The following is a 26660-nucleotide window of genomic DNA, read 5'->3' on the forward strand; positions in this document are numbered from 1 at the left end:
GAAACGGCCATGAATAATTACCGGCGTGATTCGGGGATTTATTTCCCCCCCCGCCCCCCTGCTTCCCAGTAAATGACTGACAAAGAGATGCTTCCCGCTAGCTAGCCGGCTCTGTAGATGATGGTTTCGGAGTCATCAAATAAACGATTCGCGATGTTGTTGTTGTTGTTGCTGACTAGCAGCGAGGAACGGGCGCCGGGTGCCCCTCCGGCCGCCCGGGGACGTCAGCCGAGCGTTGCGGGACGTCTGGCTTTTCTTCCCGCCTCGGCTCCGTAGGACAAACGCAGCCTTCAAGTTTGCAAAGTCAAACGACCCGGAGGCCCTTCCGGCGGTGGAGAAAAGCCAGAACGGGAGCGACGAAGGCTCCACCGATCTGGAGGACGGCAGAAAGCGGTTTTGCCTGTCACAGGAGACCGGGGGAGTCGTGGGGGTTGTTAGGACGGTTGAAGGTTTGGGCTGGAATCGCCCCCTCTCCCCTGGGCGCCCGCGGACCGGCGCTGCGGCCAAGGGCGCGTCGAGCTGGCGGAGGGGTCTGATCCCCGTCGCGCGTCGTCTTCCCAGTGGCCGCTGACGTTCGTTCCGCCACTTTTAGCCAAAAAGGCTTCGCAGACGGCTTGTTTTTTGGGATGACCTCATCCCAACGCAGCGCTTGCTGCCTCGGTCTCCGCGCAAAACCCGTTACAGCGGCAGCGGGCAAGCTGGCCCGGTCCCCGGGCGCCGAGGGACCAAGGATGATGCCTCCAGCAGCCCGTCGGCGCTCGAGGGCTAGAGCACCTGCGAGGAGGCCAAGGCAGCCATTCCCTGGAGAGGGAGCGGACGGTTTTGGAGAGTGGGTGCGGGAGACGCCCGCCGGCGTCCTGCAGCAGCCTTGGGGCGGCAGAAGCGGGCTCTCCACGTCCTTCTGGGCTTTTCCCTTACGAAGCCAGGAAGATCCAACCCTGATCGAACGGACAAGGTGGCCGTCTGCGGCGGATGAGCTTCTGCAAGAAGGACCGAGGTGGATTTTCCAGCCGACCAAGAGGGAAGCGCAGAGCGGAGGTGGCCGCTGCGCTCGGGGGAAGCCATGGAAAAGAGCCCAGCGAAGGGTCTCGTTAGCCCGCTGACAACGGCGAACCAGGGTCCGGGCCGCCGGAGCCGCCGGTAGGCTCGTTCAGCAGGGAAATGAGCCGCGGTTTCCTAGCCGTAGGGTAATTAGACCTTGGCTCAGCTCATCAACGGAGGCGGTTGCTTGCTCCAGCTCGGCGTTTCTTATTTAAGAGTAGTTATCTTGTTAAAACTATGACTTATCCCACCTGCAGGGATGTCTTTTGTAGCCTTTGGGCGCCAAGGTCCAAGCTGGATGATGGTTCCTGTCTCAGACCTCGGTCTCCAGCTCCCTCCCACATGTTCCCGGCCATCAGGAGCAGAGAGACCCGGCGGCACGGCCCGCGGCCGGCCGGTGACTCCCGCAGCACTCCTGTCTGCCGGGACACACATGATGCCGCACGTCGGGGCCCTGGCGGCTCCCGGAGAGGCAGAGCATCCAAGCAAATGCTCTCTTCGTTGGACATCCTGAACTTCCCTGCAGGGTAACGGGACAAGCAGTCCGGCCTGAAGACATCGGGACTTGAGGCTGGAAGATCTACCAGTCTCCTGGCCCTCAAACTCCATGAAGACACAAAATTACAGCCTGCCTAGTCAGATAAAACAGCGTTGAGCGTGCCCTCGTTCTCAGGAAGACCATAGCTTCCAGCGGGCATAAGGGAGCACTGCTTTACTGCCGCGTAGTGATGTATGGAGACGCTAAATCATTTTTGCAAGACTAATTAGAGCCATCTAGAAAGGCTGACCCTCCTTTTCCCAAGAGGCCCTTCAGGACCTTAAGCTCAAAAATGATCCGTCCATTTGTTAGCAAGCTCCTAAACAGCCGTCTGCCTACGCAGGCTACCTACGCACTGGAGCTACCCTACAACCTGGACGAGACCAGTGGCTATTCAGGCCAATAAAGAAGCCGGGTCGCGTGGACATCTCCGCCAGGGAAGAAGGGATGGGTGGACGAAATCATGCTTGACCAATCTGATAGCCTTCTATGACGGAATGACTGGCTGGGTAGACGAGGGCAGAGCAGTGGGTGTTGTCTACCTGGACTTCAGCAAGGCTTTTGACACTGTCTCCCATCACATCCTCCTAGGTGAACTCAGGAAGTGTGGGCTAGACGAGTGGACAGTGAGGTGGATTGAGAACTGGCTGCATGGCCGAGCTCAGAGGGTTGTGGTGAATGGCGCAGAATCAAGTTGGAGGCCTGTGGCTAGCGGTGTCCCCCAGGGGTCAGTCCTGGGCCCAGTCTTGTTCAATATATTCATCAATGACCTGGAGGAAGGGACAGAGTGCCCCCTCAGCAAGTTTGCTGATGATACTAAACTGGGGGGAGAGGCTAACACACCAGAAGGCTGTGCTGCCATTGAGAGGGACCTGGACAGGCTGGAGAGCTGGATGGAGAGGAACCTCCTGAAGTTCAACAAAGGCAAGTGCAGGGTCCTGCACCTGGGCAGGAATAACCCCCTGCACCAGGACAGGCTGGGGGCTGACCTGCTGGAGAGCAGCTCTGCCGAGAAGGACCTGGGAGTGCTGGCGGACAACAAGGTGACCACGAGCCAGCAGTGTGGCCTTGTGGCCCAGAAGGCCAATGGGATCCTGGGGTGCATTAGGCAGAGCGTTGCCAGCAGGTCGAGGGAGGTGATCCTGCCCCTCTCCTCAGCCCTGGTGAGGCCTCCCCTGGAGTACTGCGTCCAGTTCTGGGCTCCCCAGGACAAGAGAGACATGGCACTCCTGGAGAGAGTCCAGCGGAGGGCTACCAAGATGATGAGAGGGCTGGAGCATCTCTCCTATGAAGAAAGACTGCAAGAGCTGGGCCTGTTCAGCCTGGAGAAGAGAAGATTGAGAGGGGATCTCATCAACGTGTACAAGTATCTGAAGGGGGAGCGTCAAGAGGATGAGGCCAGTCTCTTCTCCGTGGTGCCCAGCAACAGGACAAGAGGCAACGGGCAGAAACTGAACCACAGGAGGTTCCATCTGAACCTGAGAAAAAACTTCTTCACTGTGAGGGTGACAGAGCACTGGAGCAGGTTGCCCAGAGAGGTGGTGGAGTCTCCTCCGCTGGAGATATTCAAAACCCGTCTGGATGTGATCCTGGTCAACGTGCCCTAGGTGACCCTGCTTGAGCAGGGGGGTTGGACTAGCTGATCTCCAGAGGTCCCTGCCGACCTCAACCGCGCTGTGATTCTGTGACGAGGGAGTGGCGTCACCTGGCGCGTTTCCTCCGCCAGCGGCGCGGCCCTTCTCTTGGCTAGGAAACGCTCCTTTTTGGACACCGAACGTCGCCGGGGTCCGAAAGGAGCTCGTGGGGTGGGGAGGGGGGGAAACGGCGCAGGTGGGAGCTTGCACACGGGTTTGGGGCCATTTCTCCGGTACGACGTTCGGGAATAGTCAGAGATGTTGGGAAAAAAAAAAAAAATGCTGCAAACGGTTTTAAGAGCGGGCGGGCGGGCTGCAGCGCCGCCGGCTCCAACGGAGCCGAGCTGAATTGCATCAGCCGGGGACCGAGTCCAAACTTTGGAGGCGCCAGTAACCCTTTCTATTTATTGCCCTATTGTTTCACGCGGGGATAACACCCAGCTATGGCCTGCCAACGCGTTGTTGTCGCAGCCGGCAAATCAGGCCGCAGCCTTTGCATTTGGGGGATTAAAAAAAAAAAAAAAAATCCCCGTTCCCCCCGCGGCCCGGCCACCGCCTTCGTCCCCCGCGGCGGCGGCTTCATCGGCTCCGTTAGCAGGTGGCGGCGGGACGGGAGGCAGCGGGGACCCCCCCGGCTCGTCCGGCCGCGCCGCTTTTCGCAGGAAACACGGCGGCCGCGGCGGGACGGATGCACGGCTGGGTGGAGAGTGGCGGGAAGCGGATAACGCCGTGGGTTTTATTTCTCCCCCCCCCCTCCAGCACCACCTTCCTCCCTTTAGGCCAGCGCAGGCTCTTATTTAAAGCCAGTTCCTATTTCCTAGATGCAGAGATGATAAGGCTGGAGGGAAACACCGCATCGCCCGGCCTCGGCCCCGGCTCGGCCCCGGACTGCGATGCTAAGGTAGGGGTCTCGCCGAAAACATGTATTTTTATTTATGCATTAGTGCTGCTGTAGCTCTTGGGGTTTGCAAACCGCCTGAACCACCTCCGGGTGACGACATGCACCGAGGACCCCAATGAGTTTGGCAGTGCTCAAGCGCGCCAGGGCCCATGCCGGCCGGCACCCAGCACCCCTGCGCTGGCTGGGTGCCTCCTGCTCGACCCGTGCATGCCACCTCCCCCCGGTCCTCAGCCACCCTGCATGCCACCCTGGTGCCCACCGGCCGCCCTGCTCTTTGGGCCCGTGGCACGCTGGGCCCCAGCTCCTTGGGGGTTTGCACGCCAGCCACCGCTTGGTCCAATCCTCTGCATGCTGCAACCTCTGGCCACTGCTGCCCAGCTCCTCGGCCCCTTTCCAAGCTCGACCCCTGCTCCTGTCCCCCTTGCACGCTGCCCCTTTGCACACCAGGTTCCCGCTCCCGGGCACCTCTCCCCGCTGCTCCCCTGATCCCGGGCACCTCTGCCCGCTGCTCCCCCCGCTCCCGGGCACCTCCGCCCGCTGCTCCCCTGATCCCGGGCACCTCCGCCCGCTGCTGCCCCTGATCCCGGGCACCTCCGCCCGCTGCTCCCCTGATCCCGGGCACCTCCGCCCGCTGCTGCCCCTGATCCCGGGCACCTCCGCCCGCTGCTCCCCTGATCCCGGGCACCTCTGCCCGCTGCTGCCCCTGATCCCGGGCACCTCCGCCCGCTGCTGCCCTGATCCCGGGCACCTCTGCCCGCTGCTGCCCCTGATCCCGGGCACCTCCGCCCGCTGCTCCCCTGATCCCGGGCACCTCTCCCCGCTGCTCCCCTGATCCCGGGCACCTCCGCCCGCTGCTGCCCTGATCCCAGGCACCTCCACCCGCTGCTCCCCTGATCCCGGGCACCTCTCCCCGCTGCTCCCCTGATCCCGGGCACCTCCGCCCGCTGCTGCCCTGATCCCGGGCACCTCTGCCCGCTGCTGCCCCTGATCCCGGGCACCTCTGACCGCTGCTGCCCCTGATCCCGGGCACCTCTGCCCGCTGCTCCCCTGATCCCGGGCACCTCCGCCCGCTGCTGCCCTGATCCCGGGCACCTCCGCCCGCTGCTCCCCCTGATCCCGGGCACCTCCGCCCGCTGCTCCCCTGATCCTGGGCACCTCTCCCCGCTGCTGCCCCTGATCCCGGGCACCTCCGCCCGCTGCTGCCTCTGATCCCGGGCACCTCCGCCCGCTGCTCCCCTGATCCCGGGCACCTCCGCCCGCTGCTGCCCCTGATCCCGGGCACCTCTCCCCGCTGCTCCCCTGATCCCGGGCACCTCCGCCCGCTGCTCCCCCTGATCCCGGGCACCTCTGCCCGCTGCTGCCCCTGATCCCGGGCACCTCCGCCCGCTGCTGCCCCTGATCCCGGGCTCCTCTGCCCGCTGCTCCCCCGATCCCGGGCACGTCCGCCCGCTGCTGCCCCTGATCCCGGGCACCTCTGCCCGCTGCTGCCCTGATCCCGGGCACCTCTGCCCGCTGCTGCCCCTGATCCCGGGCACCTCTGCCTGCTGCCCCCCTGATCCCGGGCACCTCCGCCCGCTGCTCCCCTGATCCCGGGCACCTCTGCCCGCTGCTGCCCCTGATCCCGGGCACCTCTGCCCGCTGCTCCCCTGATCCCGGGCACCTCCGCCCGCTGCTCCCCTGATCCCGGGCACCTCTGCCCGCTGCTGCCCCTGATCCCGGGCACCTCTGCCTGCTGCTGCCCTGATCCCGGGCACCTCTGACCGCTGCTGCCCCTGATCCCGGGCACCTCCGCCCGCTGCTGCCCTGATCCCGGGCACCTCTGCCCGCTGCTGCCCTGATCCCGGGCACCTCTGCCCGCTGCTCCCCTGATCCCGGGCACCTCTGCCTGCTGCCCCCCTGATCCCGGGCACCTCCGCCCGCTGCTCCCCTGATCCCGGGCACCTCTGCCCGCTGCTGCCCCTGATCCCGGGCACCTCCGCCCGCTGCTCCCCTGATCCCGGGCACCTCTGCCCGCTGCTCCCCTGATCCCGGGCACCTCCGCCCGCTGCTCCCCTGATCCCGGGCACCTCTGACCGCTGCTGCCCCTGATCCCGGGCACCTCTGCCTGCTGCTGCCCCTGATCCCGGGCACCTCCGCCCGCTGCTGCCCTGATCCCGGGCACCTCTGCCCGCTGCTGCCCTGATCCCGGGCACCTCTGCCCGCTGCTCCCCTGATCCCGGGCACCTCTGCCTGCTGCCCCCCTGATCCCGGGCACCTCCGCCCGCTGCTCCCCTGATCCCGGGCACCTCTGCCCGCTGCTGCCCCTGATCCCGGGCACCTCCGCCCGCTGCTCCCCTGATCCCGGGCACCTCTGCCCGCTGCTCCCCTGATCCCGGGCACCTCCGCCCGCTGCTCCCCTGATCCCGGGCACCTCTGACCGCTGCTGCCCCTGATCCCGGGCACCTCTGCCTGCTGCTGCCCCTGATCCCGGGCACCTCTGCCCGCTGCTGCCCCTGATCCCGGGCACCTCCGCCCGCTGCTGCCCCTGATCCCGGGCACCTCTCCCCGCTGCTCCCCTGATCCCGGGCACCTCTGCCCGCTGCTGCCCCTGATCCCGGGCACCTCTCCCCGCTGCTGCCCCTGATCCCGGGCACCTCTCCCCGCTGCTCCCCTGATCCCGGGCACCTCCGCCCGCTGCTCCCCTGATCCCGGGCACCTCTGCCCGCTGCTGCCCCTGATCCCGGGCACCTCTGACCGCTGCTGCCCTGATCCCGGGCACCTCTGCCCGCTGCTGCCCCTGATCCCGGGCACCTCTGACCGCTGCTGCCCCTGATCCCGGGCACCTCCGCCCGCTGCTCCCCTGATCCCGGGCACCTCCGCCCGCTGCTGCCCCTGATCCCGGGCACCTCTGCCTGCTGCTGCCCCTGATCCCGGGCACCTCCGCCCGCTGCTCCCCTGATCCCGGGCACCTCTCCCCGCTGCTCCCCTGATCCCGGGCACCTCCGCCCGCTGCTGCCCCTGATCCCGGGCACCTCTCCCCGCTGCTGCCCTGATCCCGGGCACCTCCGCCCGCTGCTGCCCTGATCCTGGGCACCTCCGCCCGCTGCTCCCCTGATCCCGGGCACCTCTGCCCGCTGCTGCCCCTGATCCCGGGCACCTCCGCCCGCTGCTCCCCTGATCCCGGGCACCTCTGACCGCTGCTCCCCCTGATCCCGGGCACCTCCGCCCGCTGCTCCCCCTGATCCCGGGCACCTCTGACCGCTGCTGCCCCTGATCCCGGGCACCTCTGCCCGCTGCTCCCCTGATCCCGGGCACCTCTGCCTGCTGCTGCCCCTGATCCCGGGCACCTCTGACCACTGCTGCCCCTGATCCCGGGCACCTCTGCCTGCTGCTGCCCCTGATCCCGGGCACCTCTGACCGCTGCTCCCCTGATCCCGGGCACCTCCGCCCGCTGCTCCCCTGATCCCGGGCACCTCTGCCCGCTGCTCCCCTGATCCCGGGCACCTCTGCCCGCTGCTGCCCCTGATCCTGGGCACCTCCGCCCGCTGCTCCCCTGATCCCGGGCACCTCTGACCGCTGCTGCCCCTGATCCCGGGCACCTCTGCCCGCTGCTCCCCTGATCCCGGGCACCTCCGCCCGCTGCTCCCCTGATCCCGGGCACCTATGCCCGCTGCTCCCCCTGATCCCGGGCACCTCCGCCCGCTGCTGCCCCTGATCCCGGGCACCTCTGCCCGCTGCTGCCCCTGATCCCGGGCACCTCTGCCCGCTGCTCCCCTGATCCCGGGCACCTCTGCCCGCTGCTGCCCCTGATCCCGGGCACCTCCGCCCGCTGCTCCCCTGATCCCGGGCACCTCCGCCCGCTGCTGCCCCTGATCCCGGGCACCTCTGACCGCTGCTGCCCCTGATCCCGGGCACCTCTGCCCGCTGCTCCCCTGATCCCGGGCACCTCCGCCCGCTGCTCCCCTGATCCCGGGCACCTATGCCCGCTGCTGCCCCTGATCCCGGGCACCTCCGCCCGCTGCTGCCCCTGATCCCGGGCACCTCTCCCCGCTGCTGCCCCTGATCCCGGGCACCTCTGCCCGCTGCTCCCCTGATCCCGGGCACCTCTGCCCGCTGCTGCCCCTGATCCCGGGCACCTCTGCCCGCTGCTGCCCCTGATCCTGGGCACCTCCGCCCGCTGCTCCCCTGATCCCGGGCACCTCCGCCCGCTGCTGCCCCTGATCCCGGGCACCTCTCCCCGCTGCTGCCCCTGATCCCGGGCACCTCTGCCTGCTGCTGCCCCTGATCCCGGGCACCTCTGCCCGCTGCTCCCCCGATCCCGGGCACCTCTGCCCGCTGCTGCCCCTGATCCCGGGCACCTCCGCCCGCTGCTGCCCCTGATCCCGGGCACCTCCGCCCGCTGCTCCCCTGATCCCGGGCACCTCTGCCCGCTGCTGCCCCTGATCCCGGGCACCTCTGACCGCTGCTGCCCTGATCCCGGGCACCTCTGCCCGCTGCTGCCCCTGATCCCGGGCACCTCTGACCGCTGCTGCCCCTGATCCCGGGCACCTCTGCCCGCTGCTCCCCTGATCCCGGGCACCTCCGCCCGCTGCTGCCCCTGATCCCGGGCACCTCTGCCTGCTGCTGCCCCTGATCCCGGGCACCTCCGCCCGCTGCTCCCCTGATCCCGGGCACCTCTCCCCGCTGCTCCCCTGATCCCGGGCACCTCCGCCCGCTGCTGCCCCTGATCCCGGGCACCTCTCCCCGCTGCTGCCCTGATCCCGGGCACCTCCGCCCGCTGCTGCCCTGATCCTGGGCACCTCCGCCCGCTGCTCCCCTGATCCCGGGCACCTCTGCCCGCTGCTGCCCCTGATCCCGGGCACCTCCGCCCGCTGCTCCCCTGATCCCGGGCACCTCTGACCGCTGCTCCCCCTGATCCCGGGCACCTCCGCCCGCTGCTCCCCCTGATCCCGGGCACCTCTGACCGCTGCTGCCCCTGATCCCGGGCACCTCTGCCCGCTGCTCCCCTGATCCCGGGCACCTCTGCCTGCTGCTGCCCCTGATCCCGGGCACCTCTGACCACTGCTGCCCCTGATCCCGGGCACCTCTGCCTGCTGCTGCCCCTGATCCCGGGCACCTCTGACCGCTGCTCCCCTGATCCCGGGCACCTCCGCCCGCTGCTCCCCTGATCCCGGGCACCTCTGCCCGCTGCTGCCCCTGATCCTGGGCACCTCCGCCCGCTGCTCCCCTGATCCCGGGCACCTCTGACCGCTGCTGCCCCTGATCCCGGGCACCTCTGCCCGCTGCTGCCCCTGATCCCGGGCACCTCCGCCCGCTGCTGCCCCTGATCCCGGGCACCTATGCCCGCTGCTGCCCCTGATCCCGGGCACCTCCGCCCGCTGCTGCCCCTGATCCCGGGCACCTCTCCCCGCTGCTGCCCCTGATCCCGGGCACCTCTGCCCGCTGCTCCCCTGATCCCGGGCACCTCTGCCCGCTGCTGCCCCTGATCCCGGGCACCTCCGCCCGCTGCTCCCCTGATCCCGGGCACCTCCGCCCGCTGCTGCCCCTGATCCCGGGCACCTCTGACCGCTGCTGCCCCTGATCCCGGGCACCTCTGCCCGCTGCTCCCCTGATCCCGGGCACCTCCGCCCGCTGCTCCCCTGATCCCGGGCACCTATGCCCGCTGCTGCCCCTGATCCCGGGCACCTCCGCCCGCTGCTGCCCCTGATCCCGGGCACCTCTCCCCGCTGCTGCCCCTGATCCCGGGCACCTCTGCCCGCTGCTCCCCTGATCCCGGGCACCTCTGCCCGCTGCTGCCCCTGATCCCGGGCACCTCTGCCCGCTGCTGCCCCTGATCCTGGGCACCTCCGCCCGCTGCTCCCCTGATCCCGGGCACCTCCGCCCGCTGCTGCCCCTGATCCCGGGCACCTCTCCCCGCTGCTGCCCCTGATCCCGGGCACCTCTGCCTGCTGCTGCCCCTGATCCCGGGCACCTCTGCCCGCTGCTCCCCCGATCCCGGGCACCTCTGCCCGCTGCTGCCCCTGATCCCGGGCACCTCCGCCCGCTGCTGCCCCTGATCCCGGGCACCTCCGCCCGCTGCTCCCCTGATCCCGGGCACCTCCGCCCGCTGCTGCCCCTGATCCCGGGCACCTCCGCCCGCTGCTCCCCTGATCCCGGGCACCTCCGCCCGCTGCTCCCCTGATCCCGGGCACCTCCGCCCGCTGCTGCCCCTGATCCCGGGCACCTCCGCCCGCTGCTCCCCTGATCCCGGGCACCTCCGCCCGCTGCTGCCCCTGATCCCGGGCACCTCCGCCCGCTGCTGCCCCTGATCCCGGGCACCTCCGCCCGCTGCTCCCCTGATCCCGGGCACCTCCGCCCGCTGCTCCCCTGATCCCGGGCACCTCCGCCCGCTGCTCCCCTGATCCCGGGCACCTCTGCCCGCTGCTGCCCCTGATCCCGGGCACCTCCGCCCGCTGCTCCCCTGATCCCGGGCACCTCTGACCGCTGCTCCCCTGATCCCGGGCACCTCCGCCCGCTGCTCCCCTGATCCCGGGCACCTCTGCCCGCTGCTGCCCCTGATCCCGGGCACCTCCGCCCGCTGCTCCCCTGATCCCGGGCACCTCTGCCCGCTGCTCCCCTGATCCCGGGCACCTCCGCCCGCTGCTGCCCCTGATCCCGGGCACCTCTGCCCGCTGCTCCCCCGATCCCGGGCACCTCTGACCGCTGCTGCCCCTGATCCCGGGCACCTCCGCCCGCTGCTGCCCCTGATCCCGGGCACCTCTGCCCGCTGCTGCCCCTGATCCCGGGCACCTCTGACCGCTGCTGCCCCTGATCCCGGGCACCTCCGCCCGCTGCTCCCCTGATCCCGGGCACCTCCGCCCGCTGCTGCCCCTGATCCCGGGCACCTCCGCCCGCTGCTCCCCTGATCCCGGGCACCTCCGCCCGCTGCTGCCCCTGATCCCGGGCACCTCCAACCGCTGCTCCCCTGATCCCGGGCACCTCTGCCCGCTGCTGCCCCTGATCCCGGGCACCTCTGCCCGCTGCTCCCCTGATCCCGGGCACCTCTGCCCGCTGCTGCCCCTGATCCCGGGCACCTCCGCCCGCTGCTGCCCCTGATCCCGGGCACCTCTGCCCGCTGCTGCCCTGATCCCGGGCACCTCTGCCCGCTGCTCCCCTGATCCCGGGCACCTCTGCCCGCTGCTGCCCTGATCCCGGGCACCTCCGCCCGCTGCTCCCCTGATCCCGGGCACCTCTGCCCGCTGCTGCCCCTGATCCCGGGCACCTCTGCCCGCTGCTCCCCTGATCCCGGGCACCTCCGCCCGCTGCTGCCCCTGATCCCGGGCACCTCCGCCCGCTGCTCCCCTGATCCCGGGCACCTCCGCCCGCTGCTGCCCCTGATCCCGGGCACCTCCGCCCGCTGCTCCCCTGATCCCGGGCACCTCCGCCCGCTGCTGCCCCTGATCCCGGGCACCTCTGCCCGCTGCTCCCCCGATCCCGGGCACCTCTGACCGCTGCTGCCCCTGATCCCGGGCACCTCCGCCCGCTGCTGCCCCTGATCCCGGGCACCTCCGCCCGCTGCTCCCCTGATCCCGGGCACCTCTGACCGCTGCTGCCCCTGATCCCGGGCACCTCTGCCCGCTGCTCCCCTGATCCCGGGCACCTCCGCCCGCTGCTCCCCTGATCCCGGGCACCTCCGCCCGCTGCTGCCCCTGATCCCGGGCACCTCTGCCCGCTGCTCCCCTGATCCCGGGCACCTCCGCCCGCTGCTCCCCTGATCCCGGGCACCTCCGCCCGCTGCTGCCCCTGATCCCGGGCACCTCTGCCCGCTGCTCCCCTGATCCCGGGCACCTCCGCCCGCTGCTCCCCTGATCCCGGGCACCTCTGCCCGCTGCTCCCCTGATCCCGGGCACCTCTCCCCGCTGCTGCCCCTGATCCCGGGCACCTCTGACCGCTGCTCCCCTGATCCCGGGCACCTCCGCCCGCTGCTCCCCTGATCCCGGGCACCTCTGCCCGCTGCTGCCCCTGATCCCGGGCACCTCCGCCCGCTGCTCCCCTGATCCCGGGCACCTCTGCCCGCTGCTCCCCTGATCCCGGGCACCTCCGCCCGCTGCTCCCCTGATCCCGGGCACCTCCGCCCGCTGCTCCCCTGATCCCGGGCACCTCTGCCCGCTGCTGCCCCTGATCCCGGGCACCTCCGCCCGCTGCTGCCCTGATCCCGGGCACCTCTGCCCGCTGCTGCCCTGATCCCGGGCACCTCCGCCCGCTGCTGCCCTGATCCCGGGCACCTCTGCCCGCTGCTCCCCTGATCCCGGGCACCTCTGCCCGCTGCTGCCCCTGATCCCGGGCACCTCCGCCCGCTGCTCCCCTGATCCCGGGCACCTCCGCCCGCTGCTGCCCCTGATCCCGGGCACCTCCGCCCGCTGCTCCCCTGATCCCGGGCACCTCCGCCCGCTGCTGCCCCTGATCCCGGGCACCTCCGCCCGCTGCTCCCCTGATCCCGGGCACCTCCGCCCGCTGCTGCCCTGATCCCGGGCACCTCTGCCCGCTGCTGCCCCTGATCCCGGGCACCTCTGCCCGCTGCTGCCCCTGATCCCGGGCACCTCCGCCCGCTGCTCCCCTGATCCCGGGCACCTCTGCCCGCTGCTGCCCCTGATCCCGGGCACCTCCGCCCGCTGCTCCCCTGATCCCGGGCACCTCCGCCCGCTGCTGCCCCTGATCCCGGGCACCTCTGACCGCTGCTCCCCTGATCCCGGGCACCTCCGCCCGCTGCTCCCCTGATCCCGGGCACCTCTGCCCGCTGCTCCCCTGATCCCGGGCACCTCCGCCCGCTGCTCCCCTGATCCCGGGCACCTCTGCCCGCTGCTCCCCTGATCCCGGGCACCTCCGCCCGCTGCTGCCCCTGATCCCGGGCACCTCCGCCCGCTGCTCCCCTGATCCCGGGCACCTCTGACCGCTGCTGCCCCTGATCCCGGGCACCTCCGCCCGCTGCTGCCCTGATCCCGGGCACCTCTGCCCGCTGCTCCCCTGATCCCGGGCACCTCCGCCCGCTGCTCCCCTGATCCCGGGCACCTCTGCCCGCTGCTGCCCCTGATCCCGGGCACCTCCGCCCGCTGCTGCCCTGATCCCGGGCACCTCCGCCCGCTGCTCCCCCCGCTCCCGGGCACCTCCGCCCGCTGCTGCCCTGATCCCGGGCACCTCTGCCCGCTGCTGCCCTGATCCCGGGCACCTCCGCCCGCTGCTCCCCTGATCCCGGGCACCTCCGCCCGCTGCTGCCCCTGATCCCGGGCACCTCCGCCCGCTGCTGCCCTGATCCCGGGCACCTCTGCCCGCTGCTCCCCTGATCCCGGGCACCTCCGCCCGCTGCTCCCCCTGATCCCGGGCACCTCTGACCGCTGCTGCCCTGATCCCAGGCACCTCTGCCCGCTGCTCCCCTGATCCCGGGCACCTCTGCCCGCTGCTCCCCTGATCCCGGGCACCTCCGCCCGCTGCTGCCCTGATCCCGGGCACCTCTGCCCGCTGCTGCCCTGATCCCGGGCACCTCTGCCCGCTGCTGCCCCTGATCCCAGGCACCTCTGCCCGCTGCTGCCCTGATCCCGGGCACCTCTCCCCGCTGCTCCCCTGATCCCAGGCACCTCTGCCCGTTGCTGCCCTGATCCCGGGCACCTCCGCCCGCTGCTGCCCTGATCCCAGGCACCTCCGCCCGCTGCTCCCCTGATCCCGGGCACCTCTGCCCGCTGCTCCCCTGATCCCAGGCACCTCTGACCGCTGCTGCCCTGATCCCGGGCACCTCCGCCCGCTGCTCCCCTGATCCCGGGCACCTCCGCCCGCTGCTCCCCCTGATCCCGGGCACCTCTGACCGCTGCTGCCCTGATCCCAGGCACCTCTGCCCGCTGCTCCCCTGATCCCGGGCACCTCCGCCCGCTGCTGCCCTGATCCCGGGCACCTCTGCCCGCTGCTGCCCTGATCCCGGGCACCTCTGCCCGCTGCTGCCCCTGATCCCGGGCACCTCTGCCCGCTGCTGCCCTGATCCCGGGCACCTCCGCCCGCTGCTCCCCTGATCCCGGGCACCTCTGCCCGCTGCTGCCCTGATCCCGGGCACCTCTCCCCGCTGCTCCCCTGATCCCAGGCACCTCTGCCCGCTGCTGCCCTGATCCCGGGCACCTCCGCCCGCTGCTGCCCTGATCCCGGGCACCTCTGCCTGCTGCTGCCCTGATCCCGGGCACCTCTGCCCGCTGCTGCCCCTGATCCCGGGCACCTCTGCCCGCTGCTCCCCTGATCCCGGGCACCTCTGCCCGCTGCTGCCCCTGATCCCGGGCACCTCCGCCCGCTGCTGCCCTGATCCCGGGCACCTCTGCCTGCTGCTGCCCCTGATCCCGGGCACCTCTGCCCGCTGCTGCCCCTGATCCCAGGCACCTCTGCCCGCTGCTGCCCTGATCCCGGGCACCTCTCCCCGCTGCTCCCCTGATCCCGGGCACCTCTGCCCGCTGCTGCCCTGATCCCGGGCACCTCTGCCCGCTGCTGCCCCTGATCCCGGGCACCTCTCCCCGCTGCTCCCCTGATCCCGGGCACCTCTGCCCGCTGCTGCCCTGATCCCGGGCACCTCTGCCCGCTGCTCCCCTGATCCCGGGCACCTCCGCCCGCTGCTCCCCTGATCCCGGGCACCTCCGCCCGCTGCTGCCCCTGATCCCGGGCACCTCCGCCCGCTGCTGCCCTGATCCCGGGCACCTCTGCCCGCTGCTCCCCTGATCCCGGGCACCTCTGCCCGCTGCTGCCCTGATCCCGGGCACCTCTGCCCGCTGCTGCCCTGATCCCGGGCACCTCCGCCCGCTGCTGCCCTGATCCCGGGCACCTCCGCCCGCTGCTGCCCCTGATCCCGGGCACCTCTGCCCGCTGCTGCCCCTGATCCCGGGCACCTCCGCCCGCTGCTGCCTCTGATCCCGGGCACCTCTCCCCGCTGCTGCCCCTGATCCCGGGCTCCTCTGCCCGCTGCTGCCCCTGATCCCGGGCACCTCCGCCCGCTGCTGCCCCTGATCCCGGGCACCTCCGCCCGCTGCTCCCCTGATCCCGGGCACCTCTGCCCGCTGCTGCCCTGATCCCGGGCACCTCTCCCCGCTGCTGCCCCTGATCCCAGGCACCTCCGCCCGCTGCTGCCCTGATCCCGGGCACCTCCGCCCGCTGCTGCCCCTGATCCCGGGCACCTCCGCCCGCTGCTCCCCTGATCCCGGGCACCTCTGCCCGCTGCTCCCCTGATCCCGGGCACCTCCGCCCGCTGCTGCCCCTGATCCCGGGCACCTCCGCCCGCTGCTCCCCTGATCCCGGGCACCTCTGCCCGCTGCTCCCCTGATCCCGGGCACCTCTGCCCGCTGCTGCCCCTGATCCCAGGCACCTCCGCCCGCTGCTGCCCTGATCCCGGGCACCTCTGCCCGCTGCTCCCCTGATCCCGGACACCTCTGCCTGCTGCTGCCCCTGATCCCGGGCACCTCTGACCGCTGCTCCCCTGATCCCAGGCACCTCCGCCCGCTGCTGCCCTGATCCCGGGCACCTCTCCCCGCTGCTCCCCTGATCCCGGGCACCTCCGCCCGCTGCTCCCCCCGCTCCCGGGCACCTCCGCCCGCTGCTCCCCTGATCCCGGGCACCTCCGCCCGCTGCTCCCCTGATCCCGGGCACCTCCGCCCGCTGCTGCCCCTGATCCCGGGCACCTCTGCCCGCTGCTCCCCTGATCCCGGGCACCTCTGCCCGCTGCTGCCCCTGATCCCGGGCACCTCTGCCCGCTGCTCCCCTGATCCCGGGCACCTCCGCCCGCTGCTGCCCTGATCCCGGGCACCTCTGCCCGCTGCTGCCCCTGATCCCGGGCACCTCCGCCCGCTGCTCCCCTGATCCCGGGCACCTCTGCCCGCTGCTGCCCCTGATCCCGGGCACCTCCGCCCGCTGCTGCCCTGATCCCGGGCACCTCTGCCTGCTGCTGCCCCTGATCCCGGGCACCTCTCCCCGCTGCTCCCCTGATCCCGGGCACCTCTGCCCGCTGCTGCCCTGATCCCGGGCACCTCCGCCCGCTGCTGCCCCTGATCCCGGGCACCTCTCCCCGCTGCTGCCCCCGCTCCCCGGGCACCTCCGCCCGCTGCTGCCCCTGATCCCGGGCACCTCTCCCCGCTGCTCCCCTGATCCCGGGCACCTCCGCCCGCTGCTGCCCTGATCCCGGGCACCTCCGCCCGCTGCTGCCCCTGATCCCGGGCACCTCTGCCCGCTGCTCCCCCTGATCCTGGGCACCTCCGCCCACTGCTGCCCTGATCCCGGGCACCTCTGACCGCTGCTGCCCCTGATCCCGGGCACCTCCGCCCGCTGCTGCCCTGATCCCGGGCACCCTCTGACCGCTGCTGCCCTGATCCCGGGCACCTCTTGCCCGCTGCTCCCCTGATCCCGGGCACCTCTGCCTGCTGCTGCCCCTGATCCCGGGCACCTCTGACCACTGCTGCCCCTGATCCCGGGCACCTCTGCCTGCTGCTGCCCCTGATCCCGGGCACCTCTGACCGCTGCTCCCCTGATCCCGGGCACCTCTGCCTGCTGCTGCCCTGATCCCGGGCACCTCTGACCGCTGCTCCCCCCGCTCCCGGGCACCTCTGCCCACTGCTGCCCCTGATCCCGGGCACCTCCGCCCGCTGCTCCCCTGATCCCGGGCACCTCTGCCCGCTGCTGCCCCTGATCCCGGGCACCTCCGCCCGCTGCTCCCCTGATCCCGGGCACCTCCGCCCGCTGCTCCCCCCGCTCCCGGGCACCTCTGCCCGCTGCTGCCCCTGATCCCGGGCACCTCTGCCCGCTGCTCCCCTGATCCGGGCACCTCCGCCCGCTGCTCCCCCGCTCCCGGGCACCTCTGCCCGCTGCTGCCCCTGATCCCGGGCACCTCCGCCCGCTGCTGCCCCTGATCCCGGGCACCTCTGCCCGCTGCTCCCCTGATCCCGGGCACCTCTCCCCGCTGCTGCCCCTGATCCCGGGCACCTCCGCCCGCTGCTCCCCTGATCCCGGGCACCTCCGCCCGCTGCTGCCCCTGATCCCGGGCACCTCTGCCCGCTGCTGCCCCTGATCCCGGGCACCTCCGCCCGCTGCTCCCTGATCCCGGGCACCTCTCCCCGCTGCTGCCCCTGATCCCGGGCACCTCTGACCGCTGCTGCCCCTGATCCCGGGCACCTCTGCCCGCTGCTGCCCTGATCCCGGGCACCTCTGCCCGCTGCTGCCCCTGATCCCGGGCACCTCTGCCCGCTGCTGCCCCTGATCCCGGGCACCTCCGCCCGCTGCTCCCCTGATCCCGGGCACCTCCGCCCGCTGCTGCCCCTGATCCCGGGCACCTCTCCCCGCTGCTGCCCTGATCCCGGGCACCTCCGCCCGCTGCTGCCCCTGATCCCGGGGCACCTCTGCCCGCTGCTCCCCTGATCCCGGCACCTCTGCCCGCTGCTGCCCCTGATCCCTGGGCACCTCCGCCCGCTGCTGCCCCTGATCCCGGGCACCTCCGCCCGCTGCTCCCCTGATCCCGGGCACCTCCGCCCGCTGCTGCCCCTGATCCCGGGCACCTCTCCCCGCTGCTGCCCCTGATCCCGGGCACCTCCGCCCGCTGCTCCCCTGATCCCGGGCACCTCTCCCCGCTGCTGCCCCTGATCCCGGCACCTCCGCCCGCCTGCTGCCCCTGATCCCGGGCACCTCGCCCGCTGCTCCCCTGATCCCGGGCACCTCCGCCGCTGCTGCCCCTGATCCCGGGCACCTCCGCCCGCTGCTGCCCCTGATCCCGGGCACCTCTGACCGCTGCTGCCCCTGATCCCGGGCACCTCCGCCCGCTGCTGCCCCTGATCCCGGGCACCTCCGCCCGCTGCTGCCCTGATCCCGGGCACCTCTGACCGCTGCTGCCCCCTGATCCCGGGCACCTCTCCCCGCTGCTGCCCTGATCCCGGGCACCTCTCCCCGCTGCTGCCCCTGATCCCGGGCACCTCTGCCCGCTGCTCCCCTGATCCCGGGCACCTCTGCCCGCTGCTGCCCCTGATCCCGGGCACCTCCGCCCGCTGCTGCCCCTGATCCCGGGCACCTCTGCCCGCTGCTCCCTGATCCCGGGCACCTCCGCCCGCTGCTGCCCTGATCCCGGGCACCTCTGCCCCGCTGCTGCCCCTGATCCCGGGCACCTCTCCCCGCTGCTGCCCCTGATCCCGGGCCACCTCCGCCCGCTGCTGCCCCTGATCCCGGGCACCTCTGCCCGCTGCTCCCTGATCCCGGGCACCTCCGCCCGCTGCTGCCCCTGATCCCCGGGCACCTCTCCCCGCTGCTCCCCTGATCCCGGGCACCTCCGCCCGCTGCTCCCCGCTGCTCCCCCCCCCTCCTCCCCCCTGCCCATCCCCATCGCCTCCCGGCGGGTCCCCTCCCGTCCCGTCGGGTCCGGCCCGTCCCGGATGTCGACGCGGCTCCGTCCCGCGCTTCCATAAAAGGCCAACGGGGCTCGGGCAGCGCGCGGTCCCCTTTAACTGCCCCCCCCTTCACGCCCCCCCCCCGCCCCCCGCCCGGCCCGGTCCCGGGCCGCCCCTCCCCCTGCCCGCCCCGCCCCCTCCTCCCCCGCGGGCGGTGCCGGGGGCGGCGCCGGGGGCGGCGGGGCCCAGGCGATCCCGGCGGCGGCGGCAGCCTCGCGCCCGTCCGTCCGTCTGTCCCCCCCCCCCCGCGGCTGTTTCGCTCTCCCGCCCCTTCCGCGCCCCCCCCCCCCCCCCCCCCCCCCCCCGCGCCGGGCCGGGCCGCGGACGCAGCGGCAGCGCAGAGGCGGCGGCGGGCGCTGACGGGGCGGCGGCGGGCGCAGGCCGGGGCCATGGCGCTGGACGGGATCCGCATGCCGGACGGCTGCTACGCCGACGGGACGTGGGAGCTGAGCGTCCATGTCACCGACCTGGGCCGCGACGTCACGCTGGCGGGTCACCGGCGAGCTCCACATCGGCGGCGTCATGCTGCGCCTCGTCGAGAAGCTGGGTGAGTGCCCGGCGCTCAGGACCCCCCCCCCAGCCCCCCGCGGGCCCAGCCTGCCCCAGGACCCCCAGCCCCCCAGCCTGCCCCAGCAGCTCTCCCCAGGACCCCCTGGCCCAGGACCCCCTGTCAGAGCCCCTGCCAGCGCCCAGGACCCCCTGTCAGGACCCCCTGCCAGCGCCCAGGACCCCCTGGCCCAGGACCCCCTGCCAGCACCCAGGACCCCCTGTCAGGGCCCCTGCCAGCACCCAGGACCCCTGTCAGGGCCCCCTGCCAGCGCTCAGGACCCCCTGTCAGGGCCCCCTGCCAGCGCTCAGGACCCCCTGTCAGGGCCCCCTGCCAGCGCTCAGGACCCCCTGTCAGGGCCCCCTGCCAGCGCTCAGGACCCCCTGTCAGGGCCCCCTGCCAGCGCTCAGGACCCCCTGTCAGGACCCCCTGCCAGCGCCCAGGACCCCCTGTCAGGGCCCCCTGCCAGCGCCCAGGACCCCCTGTCAGGGCCCCCTGCCAGCACCCAGGACCCCCTGTCAGGGCCCCCTGCCAGCGCTCAGGACCCCCTGGCCCAGGACCCCCTGCCAGTGCCCAGGACCCCCTGGCCCAGGACCCCCTGTCAGGACCCCCTGCCAGCGCCCAGGACCCCCTGCCAGCGCCCAGGACCCCCTGTCAGGACCCCCTGCCAGTGCCCAGGACCCCCTGGCCCAGGACCCCCTGCCAGTGCTCAGGACCCCCTGGCCCAGGACCCCCTGTCAGGACCCCCTGTCAGCGCCCAGGACCCCCTGGCCCAGGACCCCCTGTCAGGACCCTCTGCCAGCGCTCAGGACCCTCTGCCAGCACCCAGGACCCCCTGTCAGGACCCCCTGCCAGCGCTCAGGACCCTCTTCCAGCGCCCAGGACCCCTGTCAGGACCCCTGCCAGCGCTCAGGACCCCCTGCCAGTGCTCAGCACCCTGGCCCAGGACCCCCATCCCCCGAGCCCTGCCCCAGCAGCTCTCCCCAGGACCCCTGTCCCAGGACCCTGTGCCAGGACCCCCTACCTGCACTCAGCCCCCTGCCCCGGGAGCCCCTGCCCCGGGGCCCAGTGCCCTGCTCCAGGACCCCCTGCCAGCGCCCAGACCTCCCTGCCCCAGGACCCCCTGCTAGCGCTCAGCCCCCTGCCCCAGGACCCCGTGTCAGGACCCCCCTGCCAGCGCTCAGGACCCCTCTGCCCCAGGACCCCCTGCCAGCGCTCAGCCCCCTGCCCCAGGACCCCGTGTCAGGACCCCCTGCTAGCACTCAGCCCCCTGCCCCAGGACCCCCTGTCAGGACCCCTGCCAGCGCTCAGGACCCCCCTGCCGTAGGACCCCCTGCCAGCGCTCAGGACCCCCTACCTGCACTCAGCACCCTGCCCCAGGACCCACCTGCCCCAGGACCCCCTGCCAGGACCGTCTGCCAGGGCCCAGTGCCCTGCCCTGGTACCCGCACCCTGCCAGGACCCCCTGCCAGCGCTCAGCCCCCAGACCCCTTCCCAGCTCCCAGCAGCACCCGGCCCTCCACGTGCCCTGGGGGCGCCCCGCTCCTCTCCCTTTTCGGCAGCACCCTTTGCTGCGCCCCCCAGGCAGCGCGGCGCCCCGCTCCAGGGCTGATCCGCCCTCGGAGCCGGCCGCCCCTGCCAGCGACAGGTATCGCCGCAAAAGCGAACGGCGCTTTTACGCCCCCCACACCCGCTCGGGTGCGATGGACCCTCCGCCGTCGTCCACTCATTTTCTTCTTTTCTTTTTTTCTTTCCGTGTTTGTACCTCTAAACAAGTAAAGTGAGAGCTGGGGAGACATCGTCATTTACGTATATCTTTTTTTTTTTTTTTAATCTTGTGTTCTCCGATTTGCAGGCAGATTTAATCCTGAAAGGTAGCGTAAAATAAAGCCGGGAACCATGCATGTAGTGTCAGCGACGGGGGGGGGGGGGGGGGGGGGGAAGGTCCGTTGTCCGCCTGTGCCGGGCGGGCTGCACCTTAGCCGGCCTGGTACCCGCAGCGCCCTGCCGCTCCACCACCCCGGGGGTAGGTCGCTCTGGGCCAGCGAGGCGGCTTTGGTTTTGTTGCAGACCGCCGTGCGGGGCAGGCAGGACGATGCCGTGAGCTGGCGAACGTTAGTGACGATTTTGCAGGAACGCGCGACTCTGTAACGCTGTAATTACATATATTCTTCCTGCCCCCCCCCCACCCGCTTTCTGGTCCTTTTGGGGAGGCGCAGCTCCTTCCTGCAAGAAGGGAGAGAGGTTTGCGGCGTTGCGGGAGCGCCGGGTCTGGGGCGGACTCGCCGACTTTGAGGGATGGGCAGCCGCTTCGGCACGGGGTCTCGCACGCCTGCGCAGCCCTTCCCGAGCGCGGGGCGTCTTCGTGCCACTAAGGGTTGCCCGAGCCCGCTGGCCTGGGCGAGGGCGACGTGAATGAATAAGGTTTTGAAGCGGGGGCCAGCAGCGAGCGGAGCCTGGTAGCGGGCAGCGTTGCAATATCCAGTAACCTTGAATTCACACCTGGACAAAGAGCCCGTTTGTCCGGGGCATGTGAAAAAGAGCATCTGGACCAAACGGTGCAGACGGGCTGGCTTTCTGTCAAAGAAGCGAGCTTTTGTACGCGCCGTGTAGGCGCTTTCACAGCGTCGAGCCTGCGGAAACCAATTCTGGACGCTAAACTTGCCGAGCTGTCCTGACCTAGTGAGATACTCGCAAGGGTTTACAGTTTAAAAACTGCCTTTTTTTTAATCAGTAGTCAGGCACTTTATTGCTTGTGTTTGTTTACTCAACGGTATAGTTAAAGCGGATCATTGTAATTGCCCAAATAAAATACTAAGGTTGCCAGCGCGTGTCTACGGGGGTAGGAGCACCGAATCCGCTAGCTGCGCCTGCGGAGGCTGTTTCAACGCAAACCGCTTGTACAGCTTGAAAAATGCCATCGTGACGCAATGCTTAGATTTTGATTTATTAATTATCTAAAGTTAAAGGAAGGAAAGACGGCTATAAATATCTTTGCTTCAAAAGGAAGCAAGTGTTTGCATCAAACAGTCTTGTGCTTGCGGTAGACTTGGCTCCCCGAAAACTCACTTTTTGTTGTGCTTGAGTGGCAGAGAGATCTGCAGCTGGGTTGAGCATTGAGGGAAGAGGAGGTTGGGGGGAAAAAAGTCGATTGCTTTCTAGAAATGGCAAAACGAACCACTGTGGATCACATAGTGAATAAGCAATGCTTCCCGCAGTTTTTATGTTGCATTGATTAGAGCTGTGCTATAAGTTTCCAAGTGCCGGCGCTGGAGACAGGAAGCCGTTTAAACAGGGCAAAGCTGACTTGCGGCTTCAATGGGGCAACTCATGTGCTTAAAGTGCAATGCATACATAAGTGCTAAGTTGAAGAAGGGCTTAAATTAGTGGCTGACGTAATGCCCTCCTCCTCCTCCTCCTCCTCCTCCTCCTCCTCCTCCCCCCCCACCATGTGTTTACCCAGAGCCTCTCCGCTTTTTAAATTAGGCATTGTATTATGGGGAAGGAATGCTAGCTGTCACATCTGTGACCTCGGGGGGGGGGGAAGTGTGAATTTTGTAGTTTTATGTGGATGCTTCTCCGGGTGGTTTAGCTGCTGGGCTCTGTGTCATCCCTCCCTCGCCGTGATGGTTTAAAACCCGCGGATATTTCAGATTGTTGTCTTCCCGTTCCCCTTGCCTTTTGTTGCTGGGCCAAGCGGTACATATTTAGTTCCTTTTAATCTTCCTTCATGTCAGCTCTTCCAGCCCTCTAATTATTTTTATTGCTCTTCTTTGAACTCCCGCCAATTTATCGGTATCCTTTTAGCAGCGAGAGAGGCGCACGGGAGCGGGCTGTGGCAGCGGTGCGGGCGCGGGAAGGCCGCCGGCGGGGCGGCGATGCCCCGCGGCAGCCCGGCCCCTCGCAGGACTGAGCCTTATCGATAAATGCCCTCCTTCATCGAAAGTCTGGAACTGTTTTGTCTGCGGATGTGTTATTTTGCAGTTTTTCACATTGAAACTTTTTTTTTCCCCCCCCTCCCCTATGTTTTTAACCTGCCTCTTTCCATTGTTCCGTTATTTCTGTGTCCCTGCTGCTGTTGGTTTTCTTTTTTTCTTTTTTTTTTTTTCTCTTTAACAACAGCATGAAAAATGCTTTAACGTTTTCTAAAACCATTTTTTTTTTTTTTTTACTACGAGTTTTAAGGAAACTTCATCTTAAAAATGATCCCCGGACGGCATTGAGGGACAGCTCTGCTCCAGCAGGGAGGAAGGAAGCGGGGGAAGTTTGTGTATTTGGCAGAGATTTGCGTGGCTCCTGCCATAGGGCTGGGCAAAGCACGCAGATTTTTGGCCTACCCAGGTTTTCACTCGAGTTCGGGGCATCCCCTGTGAACTTTCAGCTAATTCACCCCGCTCTGGTTACAGGGCGCTGATAGAAGCGATCTGCTTCGACATCGTTCATGAGCAAAACTGCAGGGAGCAAGGAACGGGGGAGAGCTTGGAAAAGAGCAAGTCCCATCAGTGTTTCCTGATGGTCACCACAAGTTGTCCTTCCCCTAGGAGAGGTTTGTGCCGAGGGAGACCTGGGGTGCAGGGGGATACGCGTTGGGGTGCTGCGCTCGGAGGGGGAACGCAGACGAGTTTCTTGTCACTAACTGCAAGCCCCCAGGTTCCGAGTAAATTTGGTAAGTTCAGGCCTTGCCTGCCTGTGGTCAGCCTTTTTTGGGCGTATGCAATTAAAATCTATTACTGATGCAGACGGTGATTGGAAGAATCCCAAGCAGCAGATAGGGATTCTGCTTACTCAAGTGGATTGCAATGACCTGTTCGCTTCCCTGTTATTTATCACCCTGCTGGATTAAGTCACTTAGTTAATTGAAATATACCATGTGTTTGGCAAAGTCCTCCCTGAAAAATAGGCTAAAAATACCGAGGTTTGAAGAGCTGTAGTGTTACTTAGACACTTATAAAGGCATGGGGTAAAATACAGGTTATATTGCAGGAAATCTGTTATTAACCTTATCCATGCAACCCTAATATGCACTGCCTACCAAGCTGGACTGAATTACGTTATATATATTTAGATACACTAAACTTTTAAGATCTGTCTGTGCTCTTCTGATAGACTTTTCCTGTTTACAGAACACATTTGATTGTACTTGAAATACGAAGCAGCCTGTCACGGTTCTTCCCTTAAAATCGTAAGCGAAAAAATTCGCCTGGGTAGGGTCGGGTCCGTCACGCGGTGCCCGGGAGCTCACGGCGCTCGCTCCCGCTCCGCGGCTTTTAGGAGTCTCGCCTTTATTGACTTCCAAACAAAAAGCGAGGCTTAAAATTACTGCGAGCGAAAGAAGGAAGGAAGGAAGTGAACACAAATCACTGGTTGTCGCTGTCCATTTAAGGGGCTCTTTTAAACGCATGCAACCCAAAACCCCCTCTTTTAAAATGTACCTGGGAGAGGCTTTCTGGGATACGCTTACCAGCGGATTGCATCTAGTAGATACTTTAGGCCGTCATGTGAATTTAGGCCGTCATGTGAATAAAAGCATAATTGACAGAAACGGCGAAAGGAGAGACAAATAGTGTCTAGCAGATGAATGTCTTAAGACAGATAACCTAAATGTGCACTGATTAGATTTATAAAGTCCGTGGATAGCAGTTTGCAGGGGAAAGACAGGTCTGTGTCTAGATTTCTTTTAAATGCAATGGGTGCCTGTTACAACCAGTTCCAGCTGTGAGGGCTTACTGGGAGGACTGGGGAAGAAATGAGCCCCACTGGTATCTAATGCTTAAGGAAAATAGATAGCTCAGTGAAGAAAAAACAGCTGAATTTGGAATTTTGGACCTTCTGCACTGCAGGCGTTAAGTAAGTCTCGCGTTGGCAGAGGTGATGTCTCGTGGGGGTGGTCGAACCCCCAGCTCTCTCCAGGCCGGGTGGGCATGCAGGCTCCACCTGAGATAAATGTAAAAGTACCAGGCCATTGGTAGAGCTGTGAATGATAACTGCAGGCGGTGATGGCATCTTCTAAGGCTTTGGTTTTTTTGTGAATCAGATCTTTGATAAGGGTTTATGCAACTACTTGAAATCCATTGTTCCCTTTGGCAGCTCTTTTGCTATCTCATCTTCATTGTGCCTTGCTTGAGAGAAGGCTGGCAACGAGGACTACCAAAGGAGTTAAGTCAAACACAAAGTATTTTTGAGTTGACATAGCACATTAAAGTCTCTTTGTTTGTTTTAACCTGCAAATATGACTTGGATGCATCAAGAATCCAAGGGAATTTAGGGTTAGGGTGTTCTTTCTCCGTATTACCTTGCCAATGATTTTAGACGTGCTCTTTAGGAAGCTCAATCCAAAATACTGGTGTTCCCATGTAAAGTCTTTTTTTTTTTTTTCCTTAATGGAACCCTTAAAGGGTTATGAATAAAACACCAAGAAAGTGCAACGTTATTGATTCACTGATCTCTGTATTTGAGGTTTCGCGGTAGTTACAAATGCTTCAAACCGCCTCGGGACTTGCTGCGGAAGTTCATTGCCTTGAATCTGTAATGAACTCTTGAAACAGCGTGAGGCTAAGTAAAAGAAAACCAGAGTGCATGCTGATCACACCACTGCATTTCTGTTGCAAAATGCAGCCAGAGTGATTCTGCCCTGCTGTCTTTCAGATAACTTGCTCCTTTTATTTTGACCTTCTCCAGGGAGGCTTAGATAAGGGCTCGTTAGGTGACCAAGTTTGCTTTGCTGGTAAGGGGAGAGGAACAGTTGCAGTCTAAACAGAAATAAAGGAAGGGCTTTTATTGTAGCCACGCTTTCAGAAAAATATTTATCTGAGCGCCTGTGCTTGGTGCCGAGAGTGTGATCAGGGCGTTTATCGCGTTTGTGCTGCGAGGATAACGCTGAGCTTCTTCCTTTGGACAGAATCGCGGGATCTGCAGATAGTCTTTTGGACATCAGCTGACTGTCGGTCCAGATTAGGAGGATGTTTTGCTTCAAAATCAGCGCTTGATCGGTCCTCGATATCGCTTTTCAAGTACGCGGTATTTATGAGCAGACTCCGAGTGCCATTTAGCGGGCTGGGACGCTTGCGGAAAAGCTCTTTGTATTCCATCTGAGGCAGGGTGGTGAGCGGTTGTCTCACGTGACGTGATAAATAGTAGCGGTGTTCGCTGCTCAATGCAACTCCTGCCACTGCATTTCTGAGCAGCAAGTATCCCTCAAACGCTCCCCGCTCGCCCGGGATTCAGGTTTTCCTGGGTAAGGTCATCCTGGGCTTTTGAATAGCAAAACTTAAGTAGCTGTCAAGACACGGGTTAACCACCACTGGGAGCAGCTCTTGGGTGAGATGGGGAGGGGGGGACGATTACAGCCTGGCATGCTGCGGAGCGCAGAATTATTCTGGCTTTGGGTACAAGGCAGTAGTTGGCCATTCTGAGGAAAAAGTGGTCTGCTCTAAGCTGCCAGGTGGTACCCAGCAGAGATGTTCCCTTTCCAAGGGAAAGACAGCATCCTTGAGACAAATGGAGTTGCTAACGTGGCCTGCATTTTCATATTGCCAGTTGATTAATATCTTCGCTAGTGACCTATGCTGAATGCTTTTCCCTTTAACGAAACATTTTTTTT

At 67.0% G+C, this 26660-nt stretch overlaps 1 protein-coding gene across 1 annotated transcript in view; it reads left to right on the forward strand.

The window, feature by feature from the left end:
- The window catches only part of FERMT2 (FERM domain containing kindlin 2), a 92453-nt gene that overhangs the window by 9315 nt on the left and 56478 nt on the right, over positions 1–26660 (forward strand). The window contains 3 exon segments of the mRNA XM_068947531.1: positions 4035–4114; positions 18894–19001; positions 19003–19060. Of these exon segments, the coding sequence (XP_068803632.1) occupies positions 4035–4114; positions 18894–19001; positions 19003–19060 (246 nt within the window).

The sequence above is a fragment of the Struthio camelus genome, chromosome 5 (genome assembly GCF_040807025.1).
Source record: "Struthio camelus isolate bStrCam1 chromosome 5, bStrCam1.hap1, whole genome shotgun sequence".
Lineage (NCBI taxonomy): Eukaryota > Metazoa > Chordata > Aves > Struthioniformes > Struthionidae > Struthio > Struthio camelus.